The 17601-nt window shown below is 33.3% G+C and overlaps 1 protein-coding gene across 1 annotated transcript in view; it reads left to right on the top strand.

Moving 5' to 3' along the window:
• Positions 1 to 10005, top strand: part of LOC140449819 (vesicle-associated membrane protein-associated protein B-like) — a 36291-nt gene extending 26286 nt beyond the window's left edge. Inside the window, exons 3-4 of the mRNA XM_072543180.1 lie at positions 1624 to 1919; positions 6168 to 10005. Of these exons, the coding sequence (XP_072399281.1) occupies positions 1624 to 1919; positions 6168 to 6386 (515 nt within the window). The 3' untranslated portion in view covers positions 6387 to 10005. The remainder of the gene's footprint in view (positions 1 to 1623; positions 1920 to 6167) is intronic.
• The last annotated feature ends 7596 nt before the right edge of the window (positions 10006 to 17601 follow it).

The raw sequence follows: 17601 nt of genomic DNA, 5'->3' as shown, positions 1-17601 counted from the left end.
GATTCATAGTCAAAATTTTCTTGTTATCAGAATGTTAGTACTACATATACCTAATAATATTTTGATGGATACATAACCAATAGCTATTGATATTATTGAATAATTTTATTAGATAACTTAATAAATACATGTCCGTAATTCAATAACTATTTGGCTGCATGTGAATTATTAAAGTAGAAGACAAACATTCTATAATATAAACAACCTGGCAACAATGTCGTCGTTTAACGCATTCAAATTTCTCATAGCTCATTAACTACAATTTTAAAACTACACACTTTAGTTGGTATAAGGCTGCAGATACATATCAAGAAGACTGAAGTATACTGAAACATTTTATTTTATCAAAACATATATAACGGTAAATAACATGTGGGTCAATCAGTGTAGTACGAAGTCATCGTTTTATAGTGTATTATTCCTGTACGTATTTCCTGCTTTAATGATTATTAACTTTTAGTTTGATGTATTCAATACTTTGAATATTTGTCTATCCCAGTATCTGTTGATTAAGATTTGGCTGTATACAGTAAAAGAGACCAATACGTGTTCACTGTTATATTTTGTAAGTGGTTTCCATACTCTTAGTATATGCGAAGAAAACCACCCTTATTTAATTCCTTATTAGTTATTAGAAATAAAATTAACAATTTAACCTTCCACCATTACAGCAACAAAACTGTCATTCTCTCGGAAGAGGTTAAGCTTCTCTGAGTTATCATTGATAGGAAACTGGCGTGGAATGTGCACCTCCTAAATTTGGCAATAAAAGCAACAAGAGCTCTATGGATGTGTCGTAGGCTTTGCGTAAAATATGAGATCTAAAACTTCAAATGATCGATTGGTCATGTATAACGATTGTCAGACCTATAATTACTTATTCGACGTTGGTTTGGTGAAAACAACAACGCAAATCAATAGTTGAAAAAAGTGCAGACTCACTTGGGAAATAATTACAGGTGTAAAGATTTTGTGGTAATTTTGTTAGGCGTATCAGGCAAAAAAGCAATTACTGCTAATGCAACGATATTGCAAATAATCTTGCTACTCTATATGCTTTTATATACTCATAATCTTTGGAAGTGAAAAGAGCTACATGCAGATTCTGCAAAAATGTACAGGAAATGGCCGAACATTGTCTGCAACTGAAGGGTAATTTTAATAAATATCTGGAACAGGTATCATTCCAAATATTTCTTCCATTGTATTGTTTTATTGATTTTTAGACACTATATATTTTTTTGTCACATTGCAAATTTTCTTTTGCTAATGTACTTTCGTGTTTCTTTGTTATTTTCTTGCGATGTTTAAAGTGATAAATAGTTCATCTACTTCTTATGCAAATGTTTGAATTTAGTTATCATTTTATTATCGATCTTAATCTTTCACTATTTATCGTAAGGTACAATAATCCTTCGACCTTGGTTTCGGGTTGCATTCAGCACCTTCCATTCCATTTCCTTCTCTGAAATTCATAGTTTTTAATGTATATGATTTTATATCTTCCTTAGGTTGTAGATGTACCATGAAGTAAAAAAGTGTAACAAATTTACTATTTCATAAAAAAATGTTTGATTTTGAAAAGAAAATCCTCAGGTATCATTTAATTTTCTCTATTTGTAGTTTTCTTCCAACCACAACCGTTGTTGTTCGACACGGCGGAAAAGAACAAACACAAATTCATGGTGCAGACAGCATTTGCTCCCGAATCGGATTTCAACATGGACCAGCTGTGGAAGGAAATCACTCCTGAGCAACTGATGGATTCCAAGTTGAAGTGTGTCTTCGAGTTGCCGCCTGATCAGGCCGAAGGCACCGCTGAAGACGCTACTAAGTTTAGTCCCAAGACAGTTGCTGCTAACGCTGCAGTGCCAGACAATAGTAGCGTGGAGTGGGAGCTGAAGAAAGCTGCACAAGAGGTACGGAAGGTTATTTATATTTTATAATTAACAAAAGTTACTATATTTTTAATGTTTATTAAATAGACTAAAGCTGAGTTTATTAATTTGATGACAACTTGTAGATTTTCTAAAAATGGCTTAGCTTTCTCTCTCATTTTATTCTATATGCCTTCTTATGTGTGTAAGCTGGCACAATTTGTTCATAACCCTTTTCCATAAACGTCAACAGTTTACCAACATAAAATAAAATTAAAACCATTTCCAGAATTATGGAAAATTAAATCACAACTAAATAAAATTAAGTAAAATTAAATAAAATTAAGTAAAAGCTGCTGCTGTTTATGTGCAGAATGCTTATGAGCATTCTGCTCATTTTTTGAGCGTTTTGTGGTGGGGGTAGAATAGTTCGTCAGATCTTGACGTATGATATATCATTGGAAAGGAGTGGGGTAGCGAATATGTTGAGACAGAAAAACACACATTGTGCCATTGCCAAAAGGGCATTACATCATACAGTAAAACCTTCCTTAACCGAAACCTCGTTTAACCGAAACGGCTGAGTTTCAATAATTTCGTCAATAAAAAGTAAATTTTTATCGCAAAACGTAAACAGTTCCATTAATTTCACTCACCGATTGATGCCTATGTGTGTTTAAAAATCAAAAAATCCAAGAGCTCTAGAAGATATTTTCGAAAAAGCTCTTCCAGATTTTTATAGAGGCCAAAAAAGCTCATGGATGTCGACTACTTTATTTTCAGAATGGTTCTAACATGAATTCGTACCAAGTGTAAAATACTTTTTAAAATCAAAAAACGTTCCCATCAAAGCACTGTTGCTTGTTGACAATGCGCCAACTCACCCTCAAAATCTACAAAATGGTGACAATTGTCAGATTTTTGCCACCGAATGTCACGAGCTTAATTCAGCCGTTAGACCAGGGAGTAATAGAGACATTCAACGGACATTATAGAGGAACATTCTTAAGACATCTGTTATTACAGAAGACAAATGAATCCAAAAGTGTTGATTCTCAAATCTTTAACAATGAAACATGTTGTTTATTGGTGTGCTGAGTCATGGGCCAAGATCAAATCTTCAAATGCTGGAACAAACTTTATGATGGGATTTTGATTGACGATCCTGAAGAAGAAAATGGTAAAGAAACGACAGAAAAAATTAAACATTTATAATAAAAAATTTGCCAGGATCTGACGAAAATAACCAAGAAGAGATACGTGAGTAGTTAGCAGCCGATGACTCAGAAAGTGAATTCATCGACCAGGACATCATTGATATGGTTCTTCATCCAGACAACCTGAGCGTATCAGACGACGAAGATGACGACCCAACAGACAACAGGCGGCATGAGACCGCCGACTCGCGGTCGGCGGTGCCATGCTGCCTTCAATGATTTTCAATGCCTTAGAGCTAAGAATTTTATACAGTAGGCCTAATTAGTTAGGGACACGGCTCAGGTTCTTAATTTTTGTTGTCATTGCATATAGTTCTGTCCTTGTCAGATTGCTTTACGTTTCGTCGAGCAATCGAATGAGGCAAACTCATGACGTTCTGCAAATGAACGATGGAGAGATATAGCTGCAAAACATCGTTGTCAAACAAAAACGTAAAAGAAAATAGAAGATTTCTTTAAAAAAGCATGTTAAACTTTTTATTACTTTATTCTCTATTTACTTATTAGAAGACATTATGAAATCACCTTATAGTATTTTTTAATATTAATACTTTGACCAAGAATACCTACTATAAAAAACAATTTTATTTTTAACCGAAATTCTTGTTGTACGAAACGGCCTCCCCCCTCCCCCAATTATTTCGGTTAACGGAGGTTTTAATGTATCTCCGTTGTTATTGGTCCGATTGGAGCGTGTGATGCGTTAAATGAAAGAGAACCATATAAAGAATGTATTAAGATATAAAAAACAAACAAGGCAACCACCAACAGGCACTACACAGTGTCTTCATTATTAATGAACGTATAGTTACATTCGAGCTGTCTTACGAGACACTATGGATACAAGAGCAGTGTGGATACAAATAGATTAACTAAAAAACAAATTTGGATTTATGTATTGACTAAAAGAAGGTCTCAGGCTGAGTACAAAATAAACAACTGATCGAATCCTAACATGCGACATAGCAAATGAAAGGGGAGGATGTAACGAATATATTGAGATAGACAAAAACAAACAAGGCTACTATCAAAATGGCACTACACAGTATTTTCATTATTAATAAACGTATCTCTGGCTGTATACAAAATAAACAACTGATCGAAACTGGTCGAAAGCAAACAATGGCTATCAAAAGGGCACTACACATCATCTACGTTATTAATGAACGTATAGCGACATTCGACATTATGGGTAATAATAGACGTATTTGCTTTATATATAAAGCATAAGGTAAATTTGCTTTATTGACCTGAAGAATGAGTACAAAATAAACAACTAGGCTAATACTAGCATATGACACATGAAATCAAACGACGTGAGACGTATAGTACATATATAATGTATATAGCGTACCATCAATGTATATATACAGGGTATAGTAAAAAACATGATGTCAGATGAGAAGTGCACCAGACCATACTTCATATTTACTTGGTTTATCTGCAAAAAGTTTATAACCTCCCAAATAAATATAACAATACTAAGGAAAATCGAAGAAGCGAACGAAAAAAGAAGCAATGTAAAGATGTGAAGAAATTCGGTCTCGTTATATTACGATAGTTAGAATGTGCATAGGAAAGTTGAAGAACTCGCAGGTAGACTAATGGAGGCGGAAAGGAAATCTAACTGATTATGACGGAAACATCGCATTGCGAAACTGTTTGACGACCAAAGAGATTACACATTGAGCTAGTAGACGTCGTAAATGATGGACCAAGAATATTGCAGCAGGAAGTTTATTCTACAACAGCACAGCTAAAAGCTGGTAAAACAGAGGGCCCGATAGTATACAAGCAGAACTACTCAAACTAATAGACAACGAATCAATAGCAATAATCAAAAAGATACTCAGCAACATAAAGAACTCCGGAGAAATGCGAGTACCTTACGATAAGCATGTCTCATTCAATCGAGACTTTCTCCCACTCCATCGCCAATTATTCTCATAACCCACATCCTTAATTTACTGTATCTATCCAACTTAAGCTCATGAACTTGGAGCTTTAAGCTCCCTGAGGACTTGATAATAGCAACTCAGTTGATATCATCAAGTCCTCGTAGACACTTTGTCTCAGGACCAGCAACTTCATGTAGAGTCGTACGTTGCCATGTTATCAAATCCACTGGTAACTTTAACATCTTAATACATAAGATCGAATAATGTAAAATTAATTTTAACCTACAACTTTTAACGGGTTTTTACCCATATATTTAGTGGCTTTAAACATGTATACCTAGACACTGATGATGGAATATGGATTCCGAAAACGTTTTGTCTTTATGATATATCCCGATTGGGTTTATATACCTTTTATAAAGGATTTTAATAAATTTTTTGTGATGTATGGTATACAGCCAGCTACAGGAATTTAGTTTCCTTGTGGATCTTGTTTTTGTGTCTGGTCTTAGGTGTTTGTTCTTCCAGATTGTATCATTAAGGGATCCCGCCGTTTTACTTGCTTTTAAGCTTTGTTGTTGTACTTCTTCATACATTTGGTTTCTTCTGCTGATAAATCATATTGTATTTCTTGGCTGTTGTATTGAAGATGTGTGTTAATCTTTGGAGTTCGTCTTCTGTCTCGGCGATTAATGCGGCGTCGTCAGCATAACATACCTAATATTTCTTTGTTCCCCATTCTGTAGCCATGACAGTGGAAAACTAACACAGTGTATACACAGCTAATTTTAATAGAACAATTTTATCATTTGCGCATGTTAATGTACGCTATATCCATCCATTGCAGCCAATTTGACAGATGTAGCTTCAACCGTATGGCCTTACCATGTGTCAAAATTCGGAAGTCGCTGTCAGAAGACCCTATATATTTAACTAGTTATTACGACCTCATCAATAGACATAAATAATAGAATTTAATTTCATACTTTGTTCTCTTCTCTTGCTGTTCATACACTGCTGAAATATTAATTTGCCTTTATATAACAACAACGATTCGTCGTAAACATAAATTTTTTCATGAGATAATGCCATTTGAAAGTTAGTAAAGAGGCCATTTAGTTTAATATGTCTGTTTGATTTTACATCGAATTTTTACGACTCCTTTTTTTATATAGGTACAGCAGCTTAGAGAAGAAGAAAGTCAATTGAGGCAGCAACATTTACGACTAAAAGAAGAAATTCTCCAATTGAAACAACAGCTAGGCCAATCACGAGCCGCCCCAGTCAACAGATACGCCCCACCCGTACAGGAACAGACCATTCCAATGGTGTATGTCGGTTTGGCAGTACTTCTGAGCTTCATAGGCATCATATTGGGCAAATTCGCGCTCTGAAACGGAGTCCACACAAGACTCGGACACCATTCTTGTTGTATATAGACCAGTCGCAGCATAAAATTTTATCATTTTATGTGGTATTGTAGAAATTTTTGATAGTGACATTTTGGTGGAATTAAATAGGTATCTTGTTTCGGAAAAATATCCTTCTGAATAAACTGTGACGTTACTTTCATCACTTAAAAGACAATTTAGTAATAGTGCTTATGTATTCTCTTATTAAGTGATCACAGTATTTTGCTCTTAGTAGATGCTGCCAGGGACATATAATTTAAGCTCTTTTACACTCTTGTCACCATCATCCACTACATGTACGTCTCCATTGATAACGGAGCAAAAATAACTCCATTAAAAAGTATCATGATCTGAATCTTATAGATATTTTTTAACTCGTCAATTGCATCTAAACTTACTAAGTATCTCCTATGACAGTTGAAAAAAGTATTTATTTCCGTTTTTTACGCCAAGAGCCCTATCACATTCCACCGATTTCGTGTTTAGGTTTCTGGAAATAGGGTATCTATTCACTTTACTAATAGGAGGTGGCATAATAATAATTTCAGTTTGTTCTCAATGTTTCTAATGGCGGGTAAGCTTAGTGTTCATCAGGAAGTTTGAGAAACAGTTTAGACGTTTCGAACCCGACATTTTCATTGTCCTAATATAATAGATCTTTGTTGTTTATTTTAAATGGTTCATCTGAGGCATACCAACTAAATCAAGAATTTAACATGATTTCATATTATTAATAAAAGCTTAGCAAGTATATATTTGTGTTTAAACATTCTGCGGTTAGATAGCGAGGTGAACCAATCTCTAGTTGACCAACACTTAGAACCTATTTTGGTTAGCCTATTCCAGAAGAAATATATAATCCATGAGCTAATTTATTTTGAAACCTACCACTAGATCTTTGTGTAGTGAAGCAGGTGTGCTGCTTCCTGTTCGAGTCTATATTAAATATAAAGAAACATATACATTGACAAATACAACGACAAAAATTATAACCCATCTTTTCGGGTTTTGCACGTCTAACAAATTAATTAATGACAACGTATTTATTTTACATGCCTTGACTGTAGTTTAACGAAAACCGACAATACCTTAATTATTTGGCTAGCTATTTGCTTTGACTGTTGCAACATTGAGAAGCATACTTGCACTAAATATTTATCACTTTGGTCACGTTCAAAAATGGCTACTCTTAATAGCAAAAACTAATCATTGACTGGTGTAATATTTATTAAAGGTTATTCATTCATATTGTCTATTGTATATTCGGCAAAGTGGTTAACAAAACATGACATTATTAAAAAAACTGCCCTTCGTTTTGTGTTACCAAAAATACCTATCTAAAATTTGTAAACTTCCTTATTTTTTTTATTGGTGTTAATTTAGAGGTTTACTGATCTATTGTCACTTGTCAAATTGAATGGCAGATGACAATGACGTAACAGTGGAATGTTGAGAAAATTTGATGAATGGATGAACAACAAAATTAATGAAGAGCGGAAACCTATAAAAAAAAAAGGAAAAACTTGATAATACCTGAAACATAAAAGGTTACTGTGTGTGACAACACATCTTTCAGTTTTGGTGCGGTTTTACAAATGCCCATGTCATGGAAGTTTGTGAGGTCTCGCTGGACCACTTCTTTCAATTCCTTTTCGTTCTAAAAATACGTTTCATCTTAATACCTGGAGAGAACAGCGAGTGCGGACTGTAGGAAGTTAAAGAGGAGCTGGTATAGCTATACATACATATGCTTAAATTCGTATCCTAAATTGTCTCGTTGTATACCCAATATAAAGTTTGAATTGGCTATTAGAAAATGAAGGTAATTTTATTTTAATGATTCAGAACAATGGGGATTAAACGGAAATGGAGAGCAGTTAACAGTCATGTTTGTTCATTCACTATCACATTAAATTTTTTCTTTGCCCAATATGTAACCATTCGAAGTAGATTATTTTGAGGTGGCTTATTTAAAATCAATCAGTTATGATTTTCTATCCTCAATTTAAGCATTTTTATTTTTTTTATTTTTCCTATAGTCTGTAAGATATGTGTTATGACACTATTTGCTAGGTTAATCTATTTTTAATCTTACAGTGTGTTTCATATAATTCTATTCCGTTTTGTTGATTATTTTTAAATGTTAAATGTAGGTCCTAACTGTGTTTTGTTTATTTCTTTTGTAAATAAAATCGTAATATGGTTATCTGAAACATCCTGTACATATTAACCGTTTCTTTATTCATGAAATCTGTCAGAATTTATTTTCGACGTAGTATTTAGAGACTATGGTCACTTAGTACAGTGCAACAAAGTCGTCGCATTGAAGATCTAATATGTATAAACAAAGTAGAATATATTGTACGTTATATATGTCTATTGAAGAAAAATAATCTTGTAGTTATAAACAAAATTCCAAATTATTTACTAAAAAAAAAATAAAGAACACATTTCCTGGATGAACGGGAGATTTTATAGTGAAACTATTAAAAAATCGAAAAAAAAAACTAGATGCTGGAAAAAAATTAATGAAGAGGATACATTGCGTTCCATCAAATCCATTTAAGAGAAAAGTGGTATATATATATAATCTACAGTAAGTGACTGTAAAGACGAAATGTTTAGGATTGGATAGAAAAAAATCTATTTAGCGATTTTCCATATATACTTAATTCCAATAAACCGTGCAAGGAACGCAATCGGAGTACGATATATATTTTTGTGAAATAGTTTAGTAGTAATATTTCCGTTGATTTTCTAATTTTGTACAGCAGTTACTTTCAGAATCTCTTAAATTGGTTTTTTAATTTGGTTATTAAGATAACTTCGTATGTTAAAAAATATTGAAGATAATAAGTAATATTCACAGCAACAAAACTTCATAATTGATATAATATTAACATAAGTGGGTAATCAATCGTTGGTATTCGAACGTTACGATCAGAAATGTTGTGTTTTTAAACTTTATTTGTAAAGTACGCACTGATTATTGGAAAAAAGTTTAGTAACACCACCAGAATCATCTAATTAATAAACACTTTCTGCCTTACTTGGTGGAAGAATGTTTTTATTTTCATAATTTATAGAAAAAACCAATCAACGCCTAAAATATATTTACGTATCAGATTTCCAACTATAAATAAAATAGAATTCAATTTAAAAAAGAGCACTGACAACTAGTTAGAGAGTTTTAAAGTACATATTAACATTTTCTCAAGAAGTTGAAACACAATCGCTAGGCAGATTTTGATATACGCATTCCTTGTTTTGGGAATCTGGTATGTGAACATCCCTTTTGAAAGCTCAAATCATTTGTACGTAAAATATCCTCTTTTTGTGACTGGACACCATAACTTTAAATACTTCGTATACAAAACGGATTCTTTTGGTCGTATTACTTTTTGGAAAGCACGCGTGCTGAGAATAATCAAGTGCATATAGTCGAGACGTTCGTGTATGCTTCATAATCAATGTATCTGAAATTCCAAAGACTAATACGATCCCAGAGAAATAAAATTATTTTCAAAATTGTCTCCACTCTTTTTTATTTTTAATGTTTACCTTGTATGTAGAAAGAGTTCGATAATATAAATGTACGAAAGAGGAGACTTTTATTTCGCTTTTATCTCAAGCTGCCAGAATTAATATATATTTGTTGATCTATTGGGAATACAAATAAGGCTATATTTTTATTTTCTTTTAATTAATATTTTTGAAACACATTTTATTTGTACTTATAGGGTATTTTCCTCTATCTGATGGAAATATTTTGTTTGTTTATGCCTACCTTGTATTAAATTAAAGTAGATCAAAAATAAGTGATATATTTGACATAATAATTTTGACAGCTTACCACACTTACAAAAAATCAAATTGTTCTTCTATTGTGCAAAAATTGATCAAAACAATAATGAAACTATATTAAGAAACACAAAGAGTTCAGCAAAATTCTGTGACAGAAAATACAGAAAAATTAATCACTCTGGCAGTTTCTTAGGTTTTTTTTTTGCTAAATACACTTCTCACAGCAGGATCATGCATAACCAAATTTGAAAAATGTGCAAAAATAGCGGGCTTTCCTTTTACTGCAGTATTTGCAATGCCCTCTTTTACCTGGTGGTGAATTAGGTCGGCATTCCAGGGTGTTTTATAACAGCTTGTCGAATGTTAGAATGTATTCCTGACGTTGTAGCCCTTGATTCCAAATAACTTTTCACTAGGTCTCCTCCTAATTTTTAAATAAATTGTCTTCGTTGTTTAGTATATTCCGTATTGGGATTATGCAATGCAAAAGCTATGTGACCTCAAACAATCATTAAATCCAGAAGAGTCCTCAAATAGCATATGGACAAAAACAAAATCCATATTGCATAATGCTGCGAAAAACATTAAGAGTGATAGGGAAGAAAGAAGGAAACAATGGATAACAGACTCCACGTGGACTAAAATACAGGAGAGGAAGTGCTTAAAAGCCACAGGACTGAACAGTGAAAGTGATAAAGAGGTCTATAAAGCGCTGAACGGTCAAATAAAACGACTCTGCAAAAAGGACAAGAACACACACTTGAACAAAATCTGCATGGAAATAGAAGGGCATAAAACCAAAACTGAGACCAGAGACATGTTTAAAAAAATAAAGCAGATAACATGTTCCTTTACACCAAACTACCTTGCTATCAAAGATGATAACGGAACTCTACTCACTTCTAAAAAAGATATTTTACACAGATGGAAAGAATACTGTGGACGACTGATGATGGAGGAAAGCACAGACGCCCCATCACAACAAGAAGATGCCAGTTTTGTGACGGAACCTGACTACTCAAAAGTGAAGTTGAAGCAGCAATTATGAGGCAAAAAAGTCAGAAAGCTGCCGGTCCAGATAACATACCTATTGGAATTATTTGGGCCCTAGATGACGTTGGAGTGGATATAATACATCAAATTTGTCAAAGAGTGTGGGAGACAGGTAAATGGCCTGAGGACTGGACACAATCACTATATATTCCCATACATAAAAAGGGAGCGAAAGATTTATGTAGCAACTATCGCACAATTGCTCTAATTACGTATTGCAGTAAGATACTCTTACACATAATTCTCGAGAGGATAAAGCCCTTTTTACTACCTAACATTACGGAGGAACAAGCCGGACGTGGTACTAGAGAACAAATTTTAAACATACGGCAGATTGTAGAAAAATCCAGAGAATTCAACATCACAACATATTTGTGCTTCATAGATTATAGTAAAGCTTTCGATTTGGTCAACTGGAGTAAAATGTGGCAGGTTTTGTCTGAAATGGGAGTCCCCAATCATCTGATACTGCTAATTAAAAGCCTGTACAATAACAATTATGCCAGAGTTAGAATAAATGGGGAACTAACCGATAGTTTCAGGGTCACAAAGGGCGTGAGACAAGGCTGCATACTAAGCCCAATTCTATTTAACATCTATAGTGAATGGATAATGCTAAAGCTACTGAGGACTGGAACGGTGGCATCACCATTGGCGGGAAGAAGATTTGCAACTTGAGATATGCAGATGATACCACTATCCTCGCTAGTAGCAGGTGAATTGATTCACCTGCTAAAACGGATAGAAGACGTAAGCTTAACGATGGGCCTTAAAATAAACAGAGATAAAACGAGAATCATGATAATTGACAGAGCTAACAACAATCAAAATCATCTGGTCATGATAAACAATATCGCTGTTGTAGATAAATTTGTGTATCTGGGCTCATTAATAACCAACAAAGGAGGCTGTACTGAAGAAATAAAGAAGATTCTACTACAAGTTTAATAATATTTTGCATTAGAAGATCCTACGATTTAATGGGACTCATTGCGTTTTTTGCTTCTCGTGTAGTTCCTGGTAAGTGAGAAACTATATTCTCTCAGTGTTTGCGAATATTTGTAGCTGGTGCAAATTTCTTTCATTTAATTCCATCCTTCGCACAATAATATAATCTCCTGTCGGATTGTTCTTCATTAATTGTTTGTTCTTGAATCGTTGGTGTTGCTTCCGCGATAAACTCTTGCTCAGATTTCGTGTCATGATCGCTAAACTCTTCACTATCATCGTCGGCATTAGAACTATCGGAATTATAGTTACTTCTTCATATAGAGTAGTTAGACGTTGAATTTCTCTTTTATAGGTATCCATCACTGAAATAATTGTCCCAAGTTTCAATGTCAAAAGTTAATAAAAGACCTACTACCCACCCTAAAACAGGATACGTTCGCGGAATCACTTTATTATCAGGGGTATTTCACACGAAACCAAAATAACAAGAACTACTGAGGCATATCTATGAATTACACTGCATATTCTCGATCCGGGAAACCCAACCCAGTGTAGAATATTTACATAATTTTCTACGATTTACTCATCAATTTAGATACCCCAAACTAGACGCAAAATAAAATAATTTAACCGTTATACATAATTACAATTCAGAGTTTATAAAGTACTTTGTCTTTTAAATATTTAAACAGACTTGCATATTTCTCAGTTTCATTTAACATTTCTTGTATATTACCTCCCAACTGATGTTCTCTTTTAGTAGAAAGATGTGGACATTCTTTAAGGAAATGCTTGACGAAGGGACTGCTGCAATGGCCGCATGTAGGTGAATCGGTAGAATGAGAAAGCCATGTGTAAGCCGAGTGTGTCCAATTCTTAATCTTCTTAGAGTAACCTTGTGTCTTCTGGACATAGGTGGTAGCTCTAAGGAAGGTATAACTAGTTCTATATCGTGTAAATGACTCGGAGTTGTGCTCCAATTAGCTTGCCATTTGTCATATATACGCTTAATATCATTATGCAGCTGGATATTTGATATAGGTATATCCAAAGTAGAAGTTTCTTTTGCGGCTACATCTGCAGCCTCATTTCCTACAACTCCTACATGTGAAGGTTCCCAGACAATAGTGACAATTATTCCATGGACCATAAGTTTATTATATGTCATGTATTAAATTTACCAGAGGATGATCTGAGAACATGTTTTTAATTACTTGTATTGACGATAAGGAGTCTGTGCAAACGCTGCATTGCGGTCAGTTGGTTCTAACATACGAAAAGTCTTGATACCATGTAGTTCTCCAGAGTATACACTACAAACGGTACGAAGTCTAATAAGTTTTGTAGTGCGGAAAGAGGTAGCAACAGCACTACCCACCCCTACATTATTTTTAGAGGCATCTGTATAAAGAACTTTATGAAACTGATTTCGATTAAGTATGTCTAGGAACAATTTTTTAATTATAGCTTTAGGGGTATCATGTTTATTGAAAGAGCAAAGGGAGGTATTGACATTCGGAAGTTGCTTATGTCACGGAGGATGTGTGGAGATATGAAAGGGTGAAGTTGCAGCAAGATCAAAACCGTCGAGAATAGAATTTACTATACAAGAGAGAGGTTGTGTAGCTCTAGTGGTCTGAGAATGATAAATGAGATTATTTGGTTGAATAAGTAGTTTTTTTGCTGGATTTTTTTTATTGGCTGATAAGCTTGCTGCATATGACAAAAGATGTTGTCTCCTTAACCAAAGTGGCGGTTCGTTAGCCTCACAATACATACTTTGAGCTGGGCTAGATCTGAAGGCACCTAAGCAGATCCTAAGACCGGTATTGTGTACGGAGTCGAGAGCTTTCAGATGTGACTTGGAGGCAGACATAGACAAAATTACCATAGTCTATTTGGAAGCGAATAATGGATCTGTAAACTGTAAGTACTCTTCGTCAGCTCCCGATTGGAAATGTGCTAAACTTTTTAGGCTATAAGTTTAGGAGATTTAGGATATGTATTGAAAATCTCAACAATGTATTATTTGTTTTTAAGAAAATAACATTTTACGTCGTAGGCTTGGCCTAACAGATCACCGACGTCGAACGGAGTGTTAAATAAATATTTAAAACGATATTGGTTTGAAGCTATTTTGTTGTGGCATTTATTATTATTTACTATATTATGGCGATTACAATAAAATTTACGATTACAATTTCCCACATTTTAAAGATATTCAACCAAAATTCTTATGTACTAGGTGCTAATACTACAGCCGATGAAATGCTAGTCGGTTTTCGAGGGCGATGTAGGTTTAAAATATATATACCTAGTAAACTCGAAAAGTATGGAATAAAGATTCAATGTTTAGCAGATGCTCGCACCCACTATGTATACAACACATATATATTCTGGAAAAGGATCTGATGCATTATGGAATTTGACTCCACAAGAAAAAAAACTCTCTATTCCCTCGAAGCAGTGGTTCGCCTTTGCAAGCCGATCTTTGGCAGTAATAAAAATGTTACAGGCGACAACTGGTACACATCAGTAGAACTTGTAGATGTTTTATTAAATAATAATTTAACATATGTTGGCACTATGAAAAGGAATAAGAGAGAAATTTCTAAAGAGTTCCTACCGTCTAGATCAAGATCTGTAAACTCAACTTTATACGGATTTAAAAAAACTAAAACTATAATATCTCGAGTGCCAAAGAAAAATAGGGCTGTGCTTTTAATATCCTCGTTGCATCACACGAAAGAAGATGATATCGAAACTGGGTTACCGGAAATAAATGCCTTTTATAACAATACAAAAGCAGGTGTAGATTCAGTAGACGAAAAATGCACTAAATTCAACCGAAAATGACGATCATACAGATACCTTACCCAGGAACGCTAGGAAGTACTGCTATCTATGTAACCCAAAATTGAAAAGGAAGACAAGTTTTCTGTGTATACAGTGTAAACAACCGATATGTTTGCAATGTATCAAAAAAATGTGTAGTGAATGTGTAAATAAGCGTGAAGAAATGTGCTCAACTGGCCAATTTTCAGGACTTGCACAATTTTTTATAGAAACTTTTTGTATGAAAAATATTATTTTAGTATTCAATATAGTTTTAAAAACGTATTTTTGAAAAAAAATGTTTATATAAAATAATTTGTTTTTTATTAGACGCAAACGCTGATAGCAGATTTTTCGGTTCATTAAATTTTTATTAATCCAGGGCTTATTTTACTTGTTAAGACGTATACCAATAACATATGGAATAAAAGTTAGAAACAAATGCAGTTTCGTAAAATGGGATGAAATTGATCACTCTTAATTATTCATTCAAAAATATGATAGTAAAATTCATTACATATTTTTTACTAATATGATTCAAGATCTATAATAAATATTTTTTGATAAAAATATTTTTGATTAAAAAATGCATCAGTTTTTCTGTTTCTTATATTTATTATTATTATAATTATATTAAGGATTATGTGCAAAAATATTTTAAATAGCTGACAAAATATAGATATTGCTGGTAGTTTTTGTGGTCGTTGGATTTTAAGCAAGGCAACAACTTTGGCTTGTATCCAGACTTTAAATTTCTGCATAGTTTGAATACAGGTGTCATCCGGAGAAGCCATTGCCGGCAGAGATAGCACTTCCATATTTACCATGTGGTTTTCAGCGATCCGCTTGATACCAAAAACCCTAGATTTGGCGTAATTCACTCCTCTGTGTGTTTCCTGCATTAGAAATACGTCACATTTGTATTTAGAGAATATGTCTAATAAGATTAACTAAAGTAAAGTTTCTTTATCTCTAGATATGCCCTTAATATTTATAGACATAATTAGAATAGTTGGTCCTAAAAAGGATCAATTTGACAAAATCATATAAACTACATTAGTTTATACGTTATACGTTTTACAAATTCCCATCTGTCAACAAACGCACGTGAAAGCCAAACAGTTTCGTACTGAGGTATAGTACATACTTTTGAAACTATTAGTGTAAGAATTTCTTAAAATTTAATCATTGTGAGCAAAATTTGGAGATATACATAACAAAGTGAACATTTTGAATAAAAAAGTAACACGCTACAAGTTGAATTTAAACATACTGGCAAGTTTGGATCTGTAACATTAGAATCCGTCTGGCTTAAGGCAATAAATTATATTTAATAGCCTCTTGACGAATGAGGGGGCGAATATCAACACGTGTTTATGTTTACAGATAGGAATTTGCTAAATGAATAAACTGTAGAACAGGTGATTGAAAAGTTAGGCGATTAATTAATTAATCATTACCTAGGGTACACATCATTTACGGTGGTCATATTAGCACTTCATTCTTCGTGAAGGCTTCTTCGAACCCCAGAAGTAGTGGCTTTTAGAAGTATCTTTTACTTTTCATTACAAATTTAAATTTCACATACTGACTATTAATTTTCGACGATATTTCGAATTAGATTTGTATAGTAATAACTGTAGGTATTAAAGAGTCCCTTTGTGAAAAGTAAATAAGTTTAGTAATAAGTATAATAAGCAAATCAACAGTTATATAAAGTGTACAAAATTTCAATTGCATATATCCGCGCAGGAGATGCGCCGATATGCTATGTTCAATATGTTTTTTGATTTTATTTGACGTTTTAATTTTTAAATCGGAGTTTATTTTTCAAAAAACTATAAAATTGTGACAACAAATTACTGTATAAAAGTACGACGCAATATTCCCATGCTATGAGCTTATGCTGCTCTGCTTCTTTTATAGATGTCTCCCTTATTTCTAGTCACAGTTCTTTAATTTTTTTTATTTTTTATTGCTTAAGTCATTTTTAATATATTATCAATATTTTTGAGGTGCGTTTCCTTGGATGACTATGTTTAAGGATAGTGCATTTGATTACATGAAATTAACTTTGATTTGATTAGTAACTGATGTTATATGACTAGCATATGTTGGTACTATAAATCAAGTTCAACATCTGGGAGTGAGAGCACCCTCCTGTTAGTAATTTCAGGGTAAATTATGACGAAATCAGAAATAACCCATGATATTCTTCCCTTGATCTTAAGTATTTCACAGTGATTTTTAATAATGTTTATACATACTTGAAAAATAGAGGATTCAGTTCAGGGTGTTAACCCATTTGAGGCTGATGTGTCAATGTAGAAATAAAAGTAAGTACCCATACACAAAAGTGACGATAAAATGTATTGTACAAACTATGGAGTTATATTACTTATTAACATATAGTATATAGAGTATTTTTTCTAATAGACTTGGAACGATTGAGTGAACGCTATTAGGCATTTAATGAGAAATGTTGAGAATACAAAAAAAAACAAAAAACTAGTTATTTATAGATTTTAAACAAACACATGATATAATCAGAATA

The sequence above is a fragment of the Diabrotica undecimpunctata genome, chromosome 1 (assembly GCF_040954645.1).
Source record: "Diabrotica undecimpunctata isolate CICGRU chromosome 1, icDiaUnde3, whole genome shotgun sequence".
NCBI classification, from domain to species: Eukaryota; Metazoa; Arthropoda; class Insecta; order Coleoptera; family Chrysomelidae; genus Diabrotica; species Diabrotica undecimpunctata.
Note: the sequence above shows the minus strand (reverse complement) of the source record. Positions and strands in the feature narration are given on the sequence as shown.